Here is a 16,994-nt window from a genome sequence, read left to right on the forward strand (position 1 = left end):
TGGAAAACTTGTACCACTGACACTTCAAAGTAAGGACATAGTGGCTTGTGTCTATGACGAACAGTGGTGGATTGCCAAAGTTGGTAACATTGCTCGTCAAAACCAAGATGTGGATGTTACATTTTACCAGCACCAAGAACCCCGTTTAAAAAATTTGAAAAGGATCAATTCGAGAGGCCCGTTAAAAATCATTAAAGGAGTTGTCTTCTCCCCTGGAATTTATGACTGTGACTAGGCGAACATTTAACCCTGTGCCCAACATGAGTGAAGAAATATCTCTGTTGTTCAATAAACAACATAGTAAAAACAAATAAGTTGAGAACGGGATAATGTAATGAATTGTCTCATTTTTTAAAGAGTTATCCTAGATACTTTTAAATTATGTAATTTATACACTGTTTCCATCAGCCCAGATATTGCAAACAGTAAGAAACATATTTTTGACTCGTATTTGAAATTTTTTTGTCCATGGAATCTAAAGGTTGAAATTTATACAGAAGTTTGATATCATAAAGGTCTATTAAATGTGTAATTTTCAGATTTATATCTGGTCCATTAACAAAGATTTGCAGACCAAAGAATGAAAAAATTCAAAACATTTGTTTTTAAAGTGTTTTTAAGTATAAGCTTGTCATAATTGTTTCTCTAAAAAAAAAAAAAAAAAAAAAAAAAAAGTAACTATACTGAGTAGTGTAATACCACAAAATGTATTAAGGCTAAGAAACTACTCTTTGGAAAGATAGTATTAAAAATGGGTTTTTTAAATTTACAACCAACAACTTTGAGACATTAAAAGTGTATTCCCTAATACATTCAGCAGGGTGATCATGGTTTTAATTTATGGTCCAGTGTCTGCTGAAATAAATACCTCTTATATGAAAGGTCTGGCGCAATCCATTACCGAATAATTTAAAAAACCACAGACGCTTATAAAAGTGTAAGAATGCTTGCAGCCTGAAACAAAAATGGCTGCTCTTTCTAAACGATAACCAATAAATGTTTTTAAAAAATATTTTTGAGTCCACCAAACATGAAGGAATTCACCCAGCGAATTCTTTCTACGAGAATGCAGTTGTCTCTCTTTGTAATTTTATTGCTTTCTCAAGTATGTTTCCCTTTGGATACAATTAATTGATAGTTTTATGGTTTGGATGGTGTACGATCTTCCACAGAATGCTTGTATTTATTTAATAGGCACACGTTTCAAAATCCAAATATTAGATCATTATTTCTCTGAAGGAAACATTTTTTCCAGTATAAATCCTAGAGGCAGAATTGTATTGTTTACATTGTGACTGCAGCACTACTCTTCTCTCACCTGTTGTATATAAATATTTCTGGAATAATTTTATCACCTGTTTAACAGGACACTAATGACAGCAGCGGAGAAGCTTGCCGCTGTTCCTGATGTGGATATCGACCCAGAAGGAACATTTAAGTATGTTCTAATAGGTGTCTTTGGTCCAGAGGGTCCTGATGGCAAAGAACCGAGCAAATTAGTGGTCAGTAACTGGTAAACTAATATTTGGTCAACTTTGTGATACATTATTATTTGAGAGACAGTCGTTAGCATCATTTTTCAATTTTCTCAGTTGAATTTTTCTTTTGATGTCGGTGACTTCCAATGGGGAATTGTAGCCTAAGGTTGGTTGTTATCTGCATAACATAGTGTTTCAGTGTTTACTGTTAAATTGGAAGGGAGATGGTGGATGGTGATACAACTGAAAACACACAAAAAATTTTCACTGAAACACTATTGAACTACAGTTGTGGCCCTGTGTGCTATGGTATCTTTGTCAGATAGTGTTGACAGAGGACATGAAAAAGCATTCAAAGAAGAGCAACTTATGTTGTTTTATTGCTAAGAAGGGGGAGTGCGCCATGGACATGCAGGGTGTGTACGACCCGGAAGAGCCGAGGAAAAACCCGGGAAATTTTTCATTGTTTTTGTTTTCAGTTAAATTTGTGTAATTTTGATTGGTAAGAACCAATACTCTAACAAAGGATATTTCTGTGTCTCAATACTGCAGCAATAAAACATGAACAAGAGAAAAAACGAAAATAAAACTTAAATTTCAAGGGAAATGCACCATATACAGCAACAAAACGGTGCTCATACAAGTGTCCGCCAACAGTAAAATGCGTCAAAGGCCTTAGGAAGACTGTGCAATGCTTTGTAACAGCAAATTGCCTCTGCTGAGCGTGACGTCACAACTGTTTACATTAAATTCATTTTAACAGTTACGAGCTCGATCATGCACATGCACAGTTGAGTAGTACCTTCTCCCGCTACTGGCTACAGAAATTGTTGGCTGTGTAAGCAGTCGCAGCAAGCAGCTAGATGCTACTGGGAAAAATTTTACTGGAGCGCCCAAGCTGCCAGATTTATACATGCGCAGGAGGTCCAAATCTAGGGAGGGGGGGCAAATTCATATTCTTGAGGGGGGGGGAGGAAACCTTGTTTCACAAAGCGACTCGCATCCAGCGCACGTTAGTTTGTTAGTTTATCTATTATTCATATTACGTTGAAACTCATCCCTGTCAGTTTTTGAACATTTTTAACACATTCTAAGTTGATTTTGAATGAATCGTAAGTTGATTTGTGAATGCGTGCGTAGTGTACATGTTTCCTCTGTCAGTGGAATCTGACAGAGCTGAGCGAAGTAAGGCTGAACGGATGAATGCCAACCGCTGTCTGATTGTGTGGTTGATTGTGTTTGCGAATGATGAGCGTTGTTGTAATTACTAGCGGAATCCATAGATTCAGATTACAGGAGTGGAAATAAACGAATAACAGGTAAGAATGATTACATATTACGTTCTCGGTGTATACAAGAAAATGAAATTTTGCCAAAAAATTTTTGGGCAGATCGCTATACTAGTAAGGGCGAGTTGTACAGTCCACAGCTAGCAGCTACTTTAAGTTTCTAGTTCACCTTTATCTCTCCCCATATATTTTTATCTTTCATTTTCATTTCAACCTCATGTTACACTTTCCACCTTCTAATACCATGTCACCCTCACAACACCCCCACAAAAAAATGGTCTTTAAATATGTCTGCTTGTGTCTGTATATGAGGGGATGGATATGTGTGTGCGCGCGCGCGAGTGTATACCCGTCCTTTTTTCCCCCTGAGGTAAGTCTTTCCGCTCCCGAGATTGGAATGACTCCTTAAAACCCACATCCTTTCGTCTTTCCCTCTCCTTCCCTCTTTCCTGATGAGGCAACAGTTTGTTGCGAAAGCTTGAATTTTGTGTGTATGTTTGTGTTTGTTTGTGTGTCTGTCGACCTGCCAGCACTTTCATTTGGTAAGTCACATCATCTTTGTTTTTTTTATATATATATATATATATATATATATATATATATATATATATATATATATATATATATATAAAAATGAAATTTTGACAAAAAATTTTTGGGCAGATCGCTATACTAGTAAGGGCGAGTTGTACAGTCCACAGCTAGCAGCTACTTTAAGTTTCTAGTTCACCTTTATCTCTCCCCATATTTTTTTATCTTTCATTTTCATTTCAACCTCATGTTGCACTTTCCACCTTCTAATACCATGTCACCCCCACAAAAAAATGGTCTTTAAATATGTCTGCTTGTGTCTGTATATGTGGTCTTTAAATATGTCTGCTTGTGTCTGTGTATGTGTGGATGGATATGTGTGTGTGCGCGAGTGTATACCCGTCCTTTTTTCCCCCTGAGGTAAGTCTTTCCGCTCCCGGGAGATATATATATATAATTTTTTTTAACGTCCTATCTCAAACGCTCGAGGGGATGGCGGGGTATTGCCCCGGTTCGGAAATATTAGAGATCCGTGACCGATGCGCAGAACAGTCTGAATTACAGTTGGGAAGTGTGTAGTCTCCACGTGACCCATTTTTACATTTAGTGTTTTTGCTGTTTCCTCTTCATTTACTGCTCCCACGTCAAATGAAGACAAAACAGATTTCTGTGGCCGGGAGCTATCAAGTGAATTAAAATACATTCACATAATTATGGAAGGCTAAACTGTGTTATTAGTAGCAGATTTTATTTTATTTCCATCTTTCTGACAGTCAAGCGTTAATTGCCTTTTAGAACAATGAAGTTATTTTTGTTGGTTTGCCAAAGTTATTTTCTTTCATTGATGTTTTCCACTAAGGCAGACAATATAATTGAGACAAAGTGTTTAATTCCACACACTGTGTTTGCTGCATTTCAAGTGCACATTTTCAACTTCTAGCTTATTTGGCATTACGCCATAATAAAGAACCAAATATGAGACAGGACAGTACTGGTACTCCAAGAAAATTTACATCCCAAAAACCACATAGAAAAGCTTAATAACAGGTCGTGGGATTCTGGACATACAAATTTGCACTTTAAATGTGAACATTTTAGTATGGGTCATGAAATTCTGATTCTCTTGGAGTATCCTCTGATGTCTTGTTTCTTACATAATGTAATATCTTTTATTGTTTCACACGTACGAACATGCGGGCTCCCTACGACATCGTAGCTGCGCTTGCGCAGTGATGCCCGTCATCTGGCGCTCTCTGGCAACTGCAGATACGAACCTATTTCTAACAGGTCGTGGGAAAATATTTCGAATGGTGGGTTGAAAATCGTTACCATCAAAGTACCATTCTAGCAGTTACACCAGAACTATGTGAGATAATATACGATGAATTTCTTAAATCACAAAGTGTTTGACTCTCATTTAAAAATCAACTCTTTGATGATGAGCCATTTAGATGAATTTTGAGCCTGGAAGATCAGACATTTATGTCGTTATTAAAAATTTTACTGGCACCTTTGTGTGATACATCTTAAATTGTAATACGCGCATAAAAGACCAACATTTTATGTGAAAGCTTAGCTTCTCTTGCAGCGTATTAATCTGATAGACCAATATTATATGTGAAGGCTTTGCGTTTCGTTTAGCAACACTATTTACATTAATTTGAACCATTAACTTTTTCTGTTTGTGTGTTCGCGCTACTTAACAGTGATGTTGCTGTTGGTTGACTACATCACGTGTCCTAAGCTCTGAATACCTGCTGTGATCGGCTGGCGAAATCGCGTGAAATGAGCTATGACTAACTTACAAAAGCACATCCCAATCTCAATTTCAATGCTTTGGAAAGTAACATGCGGTGTTTGGTGGAATTAGAGTTCATACTTTCCTAATACAAAAATATGCAGCATACATGTTGCTGCACATCAAAGATCTTTCCAAAATGCGTGTTTTTTTTATTTTTTTCCCTAAAGCGCCAGGACATTCTACGCCCGTGTATAAAACCATAATCAAAGGACTTATAAGTTATACAGTTCCAAGAGAAAATATACCGTCAGTTAACAGGGAAAAAGTATGTTTTCACTTGGGAGAAAGTGTATTTTTGACTGAGAAAACTGGGAATTTTTTTTCCTTGTCCGCGTATACCCTGACATGATATACAAGTTGGGGTGACAGTCATTAAAACAAAGGTGTTTTTTGTTGTGATGAGATGTTTTCAGGAAATTTCCTCTGAATGGCAAAATATTTTGTTGGCACCCACGTACATAGGGAGAAATTATTATCGTGATAAAGTAAGAGAAATCAGAGCTCCCACAGAAAGATTTAAATGATATTTTTCCCCAGTGCTGTTGAAGAGTGGAATGTTACAGAAATAGTCTGAAGGCTTTTCGATGAATCCTCTGCCGAACACTTAAGGATACAGGATACTTATAAATGGTGGAAAAATCAAAATTTTTTAAATGACTTTATTAAATTCTATAGTCTTTCCTGATTACATTGATATATACACTGTAGGGTTTGAAATGAAAAAAGACCTATACATACCAAATTTTAAAGTTACGGTCATGTACGAGGTGCGACAATAAAGTAATGAGACTGATTTTCTTTGCAAGGTGTGGCACCCCTGCAGGCTTGCGTAGGCACAATATCTGTGACCTTGGTCTATAAGCCGCTTCTAGTCCAAGCGGCATGTTGAAGCAACTGCTCAGTCACGAGTTGTGCTGTAATAAGTTAACACGTGTTAGTGTCTCTCATCACAGAAATGGAACTGCATAATATTGCGCAACAGTATGCCATTTCTTTTTGCGTTAAATTGAGTGAAAACGCGACGACAACTTACGGTAAGCTTAAGAAGGCTTTTGGAGAGGAGGTTATGTCAAAAGCTCAAGTTTCTGATTGGCATAAAATGTTTAGTGAAGGCAGAACAAATGTTGAAGATGAAGACTGCAGTGGACGACTGTCAACCTCACGGATGGGTGCATGAACTCGTAAAATCTGATAGAAGTTTATCCATGAAAATGCTTGCAGGAGAACTGCACATCAATCGAGGAACGGTTCGTCTAATAATAACATTGCTGATAATTGGATTCTGCATCACGATAATGCACTATCCCATACTGCTCTGTCAGTACAGTAATTTCTAACCTCAAAACAAATTTCGGTACTACCAGAGCCACCTTATTCACCAAATATTGCTCCGTGCAACTTTTTTCTCTGTGAAAGAGTCAAAATGGCGGTCAAGGACACCATTTTCAAATAACACAAGATGTCCCAAGAGCTGTGACGAAGGTCTTGGAGGATATTACAGAAGATTAGTTCCAGAAATGTTACCATCAATGGCAGAAGTGCTAAAGAAAGTGTGTGCAATCAGAAGGGAACTTTGAAGGAGACAACACGAAAATTGACTAAAACTGTAAGCAACATTTTTTTTCACATCAGTGTCATTACTTTACATTCGCACCTTGTATACTGCCATGCCCCCTTTATTTCTGTTACAGAAACCAGTATTATTTTGAAAAGAACTGTGCACTTTCTTTCTGTTTCCAGCGATTATATGTATGATACATTGTATATGTTGGTAACAGTGCAGGTTTCTAGCGTCTGTAAATGATTATCTTTGCAAGTATTTACTTTTGTGTTCTGAAGCAGTTTGTTCACATGTTAATAAACGTTTGTTTCCCAAGTGCTACATATATTTGTGGAAATACATATTTTTTAGTGTGCCACACATCAAGAAATTCAATAAAAGGAAATTCTGTGGTAACCAGTTGACAAACAAAACAAGCCACACTGTTGAAAGTAACCTGCGTGTCAGTTCTTCAGTGAAGAAATTCACATGTGGCACGCCTCCTGGTGATTCAAATTTTTGTGTTAAAAATGACGCTGTTTGTAGTGGATTTGTTGTTGTTGGTGTGGGTATCTTATCTTCTTTGATAAAGGAAGTGGAAAAATGTAAACAATGTGATGGTGTAGGCTGTCTGGAACTAACTGAACAACAAAGTAGCAGGAAGGGTTTAGCGCCAAAATTAGTTGGTCTGTGTAGATCCTGTAATAAATCTACCTCGAAAATGACTTCGAACATTGTGCATAATTCATATGATGTGAATTTGAAGTTCGTGTACGCAATGCGTGCAATAGGAAAAGGAAAAAAAGGCTGCACAAACGTTCTGTCATTTGATTGATCTTCCTCCTCCCAGTAGGTTCAGCAAGTACATAAGAATACTTCTAGGTGCCTTGACGGTTGTGTCTAAAGCATCTATGAAATGTGCAGTAGAAAAAACTGTTAATATTAGTGAAACAAGGGACATTGCTGTTGCACTTGATGGGACATGGCAACATCGAGGACATCGTTCCTTGAATGGTGTTTTAAGTGCTACTTCTGTGGAGAATGGAAAAGTTTTTGATGTTGAGTGCTTATCTAATTATTGCCACACCTGCCATAGTAACACTGAAGGACATATTGAACATCAGTGTTATAATAATTATGATGGTTACAGTAGAGGTATGGAGAGTGATGGAGCTCTAAAATTATTTCAGAGGTCAGTGCCCGTTCATAACCTTAGATATACAAAGTACCTAGGTGATGGGGAATCTAAAGCTTTCAATAAAATTAATGAGTTCAATGTTTATGGTGATAGCTTCGTAACAAAACTGGAGTGTTGTGGACATGTGCAAAAGAGGATGGGTGCTAGATTGAGGAAGCTAAGAAGAGAAATGAAAGGAAAATTGCTATCTGATGGAAAATCTCTGTCTGGCTGAGACAGATTGACAAAAACTGAAATAGACCTCCTTCAGAGGTATTAAGGACTGGCCATTAGACAAACTGCACCTCTGAATGATGATACAGCAATGAGGAAAGCTGTATGGGCCACCTACTTTCATAAGTTGTCCACAGATGACCACACTGTTCATGGACTTTGCCCTAAAGGAGTAGATTCTTAGGTGTGCTTACCAAAAAGCAAAAGAAAGTGGTCAAATATACTATCAAAATATCATAAGCATTATCTTCTTGAGCCTGTTATGAATGAAATAAAACCAATTTTTAGAGACCTGAGTGGACCCTGTTTTGCTTAGTACCACATTTACTAGAATCTAAGACGCACCTGAAAAATGAGACTCGAAATCCAGGAAAAAAAATTTTCCCGAATCTAAGCCGCACCTGAAATTTGAGACTTGAAATTCAAGGGGAGAGAAAAGTTTTAGGCCGCACCTCCAAATCGAAACAAAGTTGGTCCATTGTAATATGAGACACAATTTAGGTCAAATGAATGACGATACAGCTACAGTAGTTTGGTTCGAGTCATAAGCTCAGTAGTTAAGCTTTACCTGGTAGCCATTACTATGCGTCAGGCACTCCGTCCGTATTATACGGGTACCCTTCCTCTTTCGCGTACTTTGTTAGCGAAACAATGGCAAGAGACTGCTATTTACTGTTACCTACACTCCTGCTTTCTTTGAGAATGATCAACAAGAACCAAATAATAGACAGCGTACGATAGAAGATATTCTGAACGGGAGTTTAGCGAAAATTTTTCTCCGTTTGAAAATCTTTGCAGGCACCTCGTTAGTACATTACATTCTGCACTGAAATTAGTCATCTTCGATTTAAAAATCTAGTCAATTGCCGTGCTTCATTTCTGACTGTATCACTATTAGGCATAAGAATAATACAAATATAAATATGGGATGATATCTATATTTTTCCGTGTTTGCTGTTGTCTCACTCTAGTTTCGTAGTTTATTAGGCAGACAGGATTTAAATGAGTTAGCAGCAAACACGAAAGAATACATGGCAAAATGTTTATATTCTAATTATTCTTATGTGAAGAGAATACTGCATGCTATTCACAATTCATAAAAGTTCCTATAAGGAACCATCTCTTCTCACAGTTAGGAAAAAATTCAGAACGTAGAGTTGGCCATATTGACAAACATCCCAAACAGTCTTGCCAGTCGGATTTTCGTAGTGCATTGAAATGCTGCTACATTCAAAGGTGCACAATACGGAATTTGTATTTACTTCGTTGGATAATGTACGAAAATGCAGTGGTCGAAACTCGAGGCGGAGGAAAAACTTGTCTGCCACCCCTTTTTCTTTTTCTTTTTTTTTTTTAATACACTCATGCAGAGGGTTTGGCGCCAGTATTTATCTTTGTGCCTGCAAAGCATGCCTGTGTAGCGCTACGTATATTCGACAGCAGAAGTTAGTTGTGGCGGCACCTACCAACATTTTCCAGAACTTCCGCTTACTTTGCACTCAATTCTAAGCCGCAGGCGGTTTTTTGGATTACAAAAACTGGAAAAGAAGTGCGGCTCAGATTCGAGTAAATACGGTAAATGTCTTCATGGGGGCACTCAGAATACAAATGAAAGTTTCAACCATTCCATACGGGAAAGATTACTCAAGAATGTTTTTGTAGGAATAAATACATTAATAGTTGGTGTACTAGATGGTGTGCTATGTTTCAATGATGGAGTGATAGGAAGGTAGGAAGTCCTGAGAAATTTAGGCATAAAATGTGGCTCTAATATGAAAGATCAATTTCTTCTGTGTGACAGACAACGGGTGCATGAAGCTGAGAGATTCGCTCTTAAAGTTACCAAAGAAGCAAGAAGTGCTAAAAGGAATGCCAAGAGGAAGCTTGAAGATGAAGAAAGGCTGCAGGATGTAGACTATGCTTCAGGAATGTTCTGAGGCACAGTTTAATTGGACTCATATGTTCATTCGCAATTTCCCGCTAGTTGTTTTCTTCAGAATTCAGGTACAAATATTTCCTAAAGTTTATAAAGCATTGCTCTCATTTTTTCTGTAACTTTCGGTAGTCCATACTTATGTAGTAGACCTAAGCTTTATTGCAGAATCAGCTAAATCATAGAAAAAATAACATTTTTACTAGGAAAAAATTATAAATATTAAATGTAAGATGTGATACTTTTTTATCCTTGTAATATACGTAATAGGTGGAATTAAATAGGTCTAGTACCTCAGCCATGTCATGCATGTCTGGTAAAAATTTGGTCTCCTTCAAATGTATAACATTGGATCAAATGGTACCTCAGTTTGAGGAAGAATTTCCTTGTTACTTTTTTTAAATAACTCTAAGCAGGTTCAAAAATATTCAAAATACTTCTAATTTGTTTAGAAAGTGTGATCTATTACCTGATATCAACAAAAAAATCTTAAAACATTTACATTATAAACAGTGCCTGAAAGAAATAGGTGTTGATTTTTACATAATATTGAGCTGGAAAAATGCCGTGTATCCTTAAGTGTGAACTGCCAGATAGCTGTGTAGATTTACACGAGAAATATCGTCTGGTTTGCACTGATGATGTAATGATGTGAGGGGGCTGAATGCATTTTTTTTTTCCAAATTTAATGTGCCATTATCAACAGAATGATTGCATGCAGATCATTATATTGGCGTGTGAGGTTTTGGGATTGACATTTATTTTTTTATCGCGTATCTTGAGACTTTGAGCCAAAGCTCATGGGATGAGGTGGTACCTAGTTTACAGAAAGCTGAATATATAATTTATAAACAAAAAATTACAGAATTAATAAAATATGAAATTAAGAGAAATTAGGATAAATTACATGTTGCATAGAGAAGTTCTCATGTATTGTGAGGGTCTCCTGTGTGGAATTCTAGCATACCACAAGGTAACCTTTGTGTGTGGATTTGAATACTCAGGTGTATCACTCTTTTTTTCTGCCCTGCTGGGAAATTTGGAAAACAAACCCTGAAGAAATCTTGTTTTTTGTCTCAGTAGATGAAACAGTTTGTTTACTGGGATTTCCTGCATCGTCGCTGGCTGGGTGCAGCTTAATACATGCACCGCTTCCCTACTCCCTCATTCTTACTGCTTCTCCACTTCCTACCACTCCCCTCAGCTTGCAGTCAGTGCTGCCACCACTTCTTGCCATTAGCCTAGTAGCTGCCGATGGGTGGCGTGAGGGGTGGTTTGTTTTGATATGATTCTTGGAGATTGTTGACCCAGTGGCTGGAGACAACGGTCATATGTGCACGAGTTGTGTCTGAGTGATTGTGTGAATATGTGTGTGTGTGTGTGTGTGTGTGTTATTTTCCAAGAAAGGCTATGGCCAAAAATTTAGTTGTGAGAGTGTGATTGTCTTTTCTACGTGTCTGTCCATGGTTCAGCGATCATCTTTACGTTGAGTTGCTACCTATCTTCATTAGCATTAATTCTCAGAGTATTTGCACAAATTGATGGATTTATCACCACCATCTCATTTTGTCAACATAATGTCAGTGACTTGTGTAAAGCTGGCCACATGAATGGACTTCCATGATGGGCCAAAACCACAGGCCATTTCTGTGGGTCTCTCTAACGGATTGGGTCTGCCGATTTGAAGCCCATCGTTTCCCAATAATGTGCAAGCCCTGCCCATCGGATCTAGTCTCGCCGATCTGCTCCCAGGCCGGCTCTGTTTGTGTGTGGTATAATGCAGTGGGTTTTCGTGATTTATCCGAGGACTCAGGACTGTGGTGCTCCTCGGCAGGCCAGAGGCCACGGGCGATGGAGTTCAGGAATTGTGACTTTCTCACTGCAAGTACAGTGTGCGGTACATTGTTTTATAAACATTTTATTTCTTCTAGTACATTTTGGGGCTTAGAAAATAATTTATACAGGATGTACATATCTTTTTTTTTTTTTTTTTTTACAAACATTCAGTACGCGAATCATGAGTGACCCGGCAGACATCAATACAATAATCGAATTCGTGCCATACCTGTCCCAGCATGGCATCGTCGATTGTGATATTTGTTTCTCGTATTCTCTCCCGGAGCTCCGCTACATCACGTGGTAGAGACCATACGTACACCGGATCTTAAATGTGTCCCCACAGAAAAAAAGTCACACGGAGTGAGGTCTGGTGATCAGGGAGGCCATTTCATGAAACAGCTGTTCCCTTCTGTAGCACGGCCAGTTCATCGATGCGGCAGCTCCGTATTCAGGTACCCGCAAACTTCACGATGAAAATGGGGGGGAGCCCCATCCTGCTGAAAGATGAACGGAGAGCCCAATTGCATCTGAAGCATCAGCCATTGCTGCAACAAATCCGAGTAGGAATATCCAGTGACAGTTCTCTTGGCGAAGAAGAATGGCCTGTACAGTTTTCGACACAACAAAGCACAAAAAACATTTACATTTAGCGAATCACACCCAAATTCAATGCATTCGTGTGGATGCTTTGCACCCCAGATTCGACAATTATGCCTGTACACTTTCCCATTAGTGTGAAAAGTGGCTTCATTGCTAAAACTTAAGCGATCAAAAATTCCATCCCCGTCCTTATTCAATTGTTGCAACTGTGAACAAAACTCAAAACACTTGTCTTTGTTGTTGTTATTGACCTTCTACCCTAGCTCCAATCTGAATGGTTTCATAGACAACTTCTGTCGCATGACTTGCCACAGTCAGTGGAGCCATTTCGAGTTCATGGGATGCAAGACGCACCAAATTCACTTCACTCACACTGGGATGTCTGCTTCTCTGTGCTGGGCACAAGCAACCCGTCATAATAAATTTGTTGTGCCTTCCTTATTGGTGGTTTCTTACCGTACTTTGTTCTAAACATCCATTGAACAGCTGTAGCAAACACTTTGTTTGTCGAACTCCAACACGCAGAAAGCTCGCTCCGCACCTGAACTTGCAATGTTTATGACTGGTGTTATCGGCAAATCACCAAAGTATGCTGCGGTGGTATACATGAAAAAGAACTTTCAGGGTTTCCTTCAAAAAGACATATGTGTGATATCTGTGCTATGTTTGGTTCTTGTGCAATAAATAATTGAAAGTGTTCCCAGATGTAATGTACACCCTGTATATTAGAAAGTATGAGCGATAGGAAGAACAACTTGTGGCAGTCACAGGCGGTTTGTATGCTATGTACCTGTATATTTTGGCCTGCCTTATATACTACTTTCAATAGGCCTACTTTTTTCTGAGGTTATTTCTGAAATCAGTGTAGGTATTTTAAATCTGTCTTGCGACTCCAAGGAAATGCGTATTTGTGTCACCAAATATGTTTAGTTTTATTGAAATAAAATAACATCAGTGCTCTTCATGGAATATTATATACCATTGTCTTTCTTTCTCCATCTAAAAACTGTTCATTACAAAAGATGCTGACATTACTACTTAAGATTTTTGCTCATGAGGGGAAGAAATACAGAAGTCCTTACATTTTTTTTGTGAACTTATGTCTTTACTTGCCCTTGAGACCTCGAAATTTGTCAGGGAAAAATGCTAAAACTTGCTGGAAATCAGGGAACGTCACTTGGGGAAACTTGCGGCAACCCTGAATGTTCACAAGCTGGCACTGCAGACCTTGCTGACTGCATTTTTCAGGGATGAGAATATTCTTGCCAAGTGCACAGAATTGCCCCAAACTATAACACCATATGAGATAACAGAGCAAAAGTAAACAAGCTTTTGTGTTTGTGTCCAAGACATAGTGTATAGTGAAGACAGAAGTGTTCATTTTCTGCTTAAGGTGTTGAACATGATACTTCTGAGAGAGCTTTTCATCTATTTTCAGTCTTAAGAATTTAAAATGTCTGTTCGACCAGCTCAGGACAAGACTATTTCTATTTTACAAGAGTTCAGTTGTTGGCAGTGAAGTATTAATCCGTTCTCCAAAAGCCATGTGCTGATGTTGCCAACTACCTTGTCAGCTAGATGATTTACGTTATGTTCAGTGTTTTCCGAGAGAACACATGTCCGAATATACAAAAGCTTTCGTTTGCATTTGCAGTAGGTATGGAAAAAAAAAAAAAAAAAAAAAAAAAAACAGAAGCCCCTGTTTGTGTTTCCTATAGATAGTGGATATAACAACAGCTCCTTTAAGTTATGTTTTCAGATTATTTTTGATGCCACAATTTCCACTCACGTTGCTACTTTTGTGTTTTCTTCTTGCTTAGTACTCTTGATACATTTTGTTGAAAGTTTGACTATGGTTCCTGCTACTAGGTGCGAGGATACAAGTGAGTTGGCTTCCATTCAGACATCTACGATGAGACGATGGACAGGGTGAAAGGCCTCGGCGTTGATACCGAGTGCACTGGTGGTGGTAGAATACAGCACGACCCCAGTGCCAACGTCATCAAAGCGTACAGCTACTCACAGGTGATACCAAAAGCAGTGAGTTGTAGAAATGACAGTATGTGTCATCTTGAGCTGTTATTCAACTTAATTTTTTACTGTGTGACTGGTTTCAGTTGAAGACCATTTTCAGGCACCTGTTGTATATACATCGTGGATACGGGAAAATTTGGGATGAAAAGAATGTTTGAAAATTATAGTAACAATACAAGCAACACTTACAGAATTTGATTACCAGCAAAAACTATATATATCAAAAGAATACAATGTCAGAAATATAAATTAAATATCCACAAGCATTGTATGTATTGTTACTACAATTTTGAAGTATCCATTTTGCCTGAATTTTTCCTGTTTCCATGCTGTGGGTACAACAGGTCCTCAAAAATGGTCTTTGACCAAAACTGGTTGCATCATAAAAAAAAATATCAACAGCTTAAGATTAAAAGAATCGATTTCTGTGATTTTATCCTTGCTCAAATGGAAACAGATGAATCTTTCATTTCAAAGATTGTGTTTAGTGATGAAGCAACTTTCCACACTAACGGGAAAGTCAACCGTCACAATGTCTGTGTATGGGGCACTGAGAATCCGCGGGAAACAACTCAGTATGAACATGACTCGCCTAAGGTGAACGTTTTCTGTGCCATTTCAGCCAATAAAGATTTTGGTCCCTTTTTCTTCGAAGGTGCTACTGTAACTGGACTACAGTATCTGGAGATCTTAGAGAATTGGCTGTTCCCTCAGCTCGAACAAGAAGCACAATAATTCGTATTTCAGCAGGATGGAGCGCCACCACATTGGCACTTATCTGTCTGTAACTACCTGAACGTCAACTACCCCAGGCGATGGATCGGCCGCCAGGCAGCCCGTGACAGAGCACTTCGTCACTGGCCTCCAAGAAGCCCTGATCTTACCCCCTGCGATTTTTTTCTTATGGGGGTATGTTAAGGATATGGTGTTTCGGCCACCTCTCCCAGCCACCATTGATGATTTGAAATGAGAAATAACAGCAGCTATCCAAACTGTTACGCCTGATATGCTACAGAGAGTGTGGAACGAGTTGGAGTATCGGGTTGATATTGCTCGAGTGTCTGGAGGGGGCCATATTGAACATCTCTGAACTTGTTTTTGAGTGAAAAAAACCTTTTTAAATACTCTTTGTAATGATGTATAACAGAAGGTTATATTATGTTTCTTTCATTAAATACACATTTTTAAAGTTGTGGTATTCTTTTTGAATCACCCTGTACAGTTAGTTCTGGCCCAAAAATCCATTTTAAATGTTTTTAAAGTACAACAAACAGTAGCATTTCTACTGTAATTTGTAAGCCATGATGAACAGTAGCACATAGTGTGAGTTTGCTGCCTTTTTATTTCTGTGGGACCTCGCTATGTGTGTAAACCGAAAAATGGCTTTTCGAGCTGAAACTAGTTGCTTAATTAAAAATATTTTTAGTAACTCTATTATCTTAAGCCGAAAAATATCATTTTCATCCAATGACATTAATAATTTTTGTGTCCTCTTTTTCACTTTTGCCATATGGGTGTGTTCTGAGAAGGTCTATCACATGTTTGTTTCTAAGATTGGTACAGTTGTTTTCTGTCATTAGTTATTGTATGCTGCTTTTGACCACTGAGAATCAAATTTTTCAACTGTTTAATATCAGGATTTAGCAGCAAGTTTTTTTACTCAAGTGTTAAAAGGTGTTGTATCTAACAACTATTTTTCTGATCTTCACAACTATTTTTCTGATCTGAAGATTGCCATGCAGGAACTCAACAAACTAGTTCTGATCTGATTCAAAGACTGCATTCATTTTGTTGGTAGAGACAGTGGGGAGCTGTCCTCTTCAGTCATCATTATCCAGAGGTGAAGCTAGTTTCTTTCAGTAGTGGCTGTCATTATTGACTTCAGTCTTCAAGAGTGTGTCTCAGAAATCATTAAATCAGCAGCAGACTGTTGGTTTATTGCATGAAGAGATTCCAAATACTGCTTTAAATTCACTTCTATCTTAAATTCAGTGCCATGTATGAATGTTTGCTTTTAAACTCCATTGCTACCTCAGTCTAACTGATGTGTGTACAAAAGGAGTGAACAAGTGGCCCTTGTAATATGCCTAGTGTGTTAACAGTGTACACCACTACACATTGTCTATTTTAAAAAATGAATCACTCTGCAGCAACCCAGAATGTCTCAGAATTCCCACACTATGCAGTACAGTATCCAAAGATTGTTATTCTGTGAACAGAAATCCATTGGTGTTAATTAGATGTGTACTGTACTCTCCATTTAATGTACAAAAGCAGTTGTCCAGTAGCAATTCATTGCAAGAGGAGGGACAATTTCCAGTTTTGTTATTTATTTTATTTGCCCATTTAAATAAAGCTGACTTAGGAATTTTCCCTTATGTGGGGACTGTTTGTACTAGATAATGTGTCTGTTTGAAGTTCTATATTTGTATATTTTGCTGTTCATGTCACTTCTGCGTAATTTTTCATTGATTGTATCGATACTTGTTTGAATTCTGATATGTTGTGAAATTTCAAACATTTGGGAATCCCGTGATA

At 38.0% G+C, this 16,994-nt stretch overlaps 1 protein-coding gene across 5 annotated transcripts in view; it reads left to right on the forward strand.

Annotated features, from left to right (window-relative positions):
* LOC126484159 (sex-regulated protein janus-A-like) overlaps positions 1-16,994 on the forward strand; it is a 48,032-nt gene that overhangs the window by 10,170 nt on the left and 20,868 nt on the right. For 2 of the 5 annotated variants that reach the window (XR_007587817.1, XM_050107557.1), the window contains exon 3: positions 1,367-1,502. Coding sequence is in view for 2 of the 5 variants with exons in the window: in XM_050107557.1 (XP_049963514.1) it covers positions 1,367-1,502 (136 nt within the window). In the remaining 3 variants the exon portion in view is untranslated. Of the gene's footprint in view, positions 1-1,366; positions 1,503-9,851; positions 10,055-14,291; positions 14,448-16,994 lie in introns of those variants that run through there. The other 3 variants (XR_007587818.1, XR_007587819.1, XM_050107558.1) reach the window with 3 other exon arrangements.

The sequence above is a fragment of the Schistocerca serialis genome, chromosome 6, assembly GCF_023864345.2.
Source record: "Schistocerca serialis cubense isolate TAMUIC-IGC-003099 chromosome 6, iqSchSeri2.2, whole genome shotgun sequence".
Lineage (NCBI taxonomy): Eukaryota > Metazoa > Arthropoda > Insecta > Orthoptera > Acrididae > Schistocerca > Schistocerca serialis.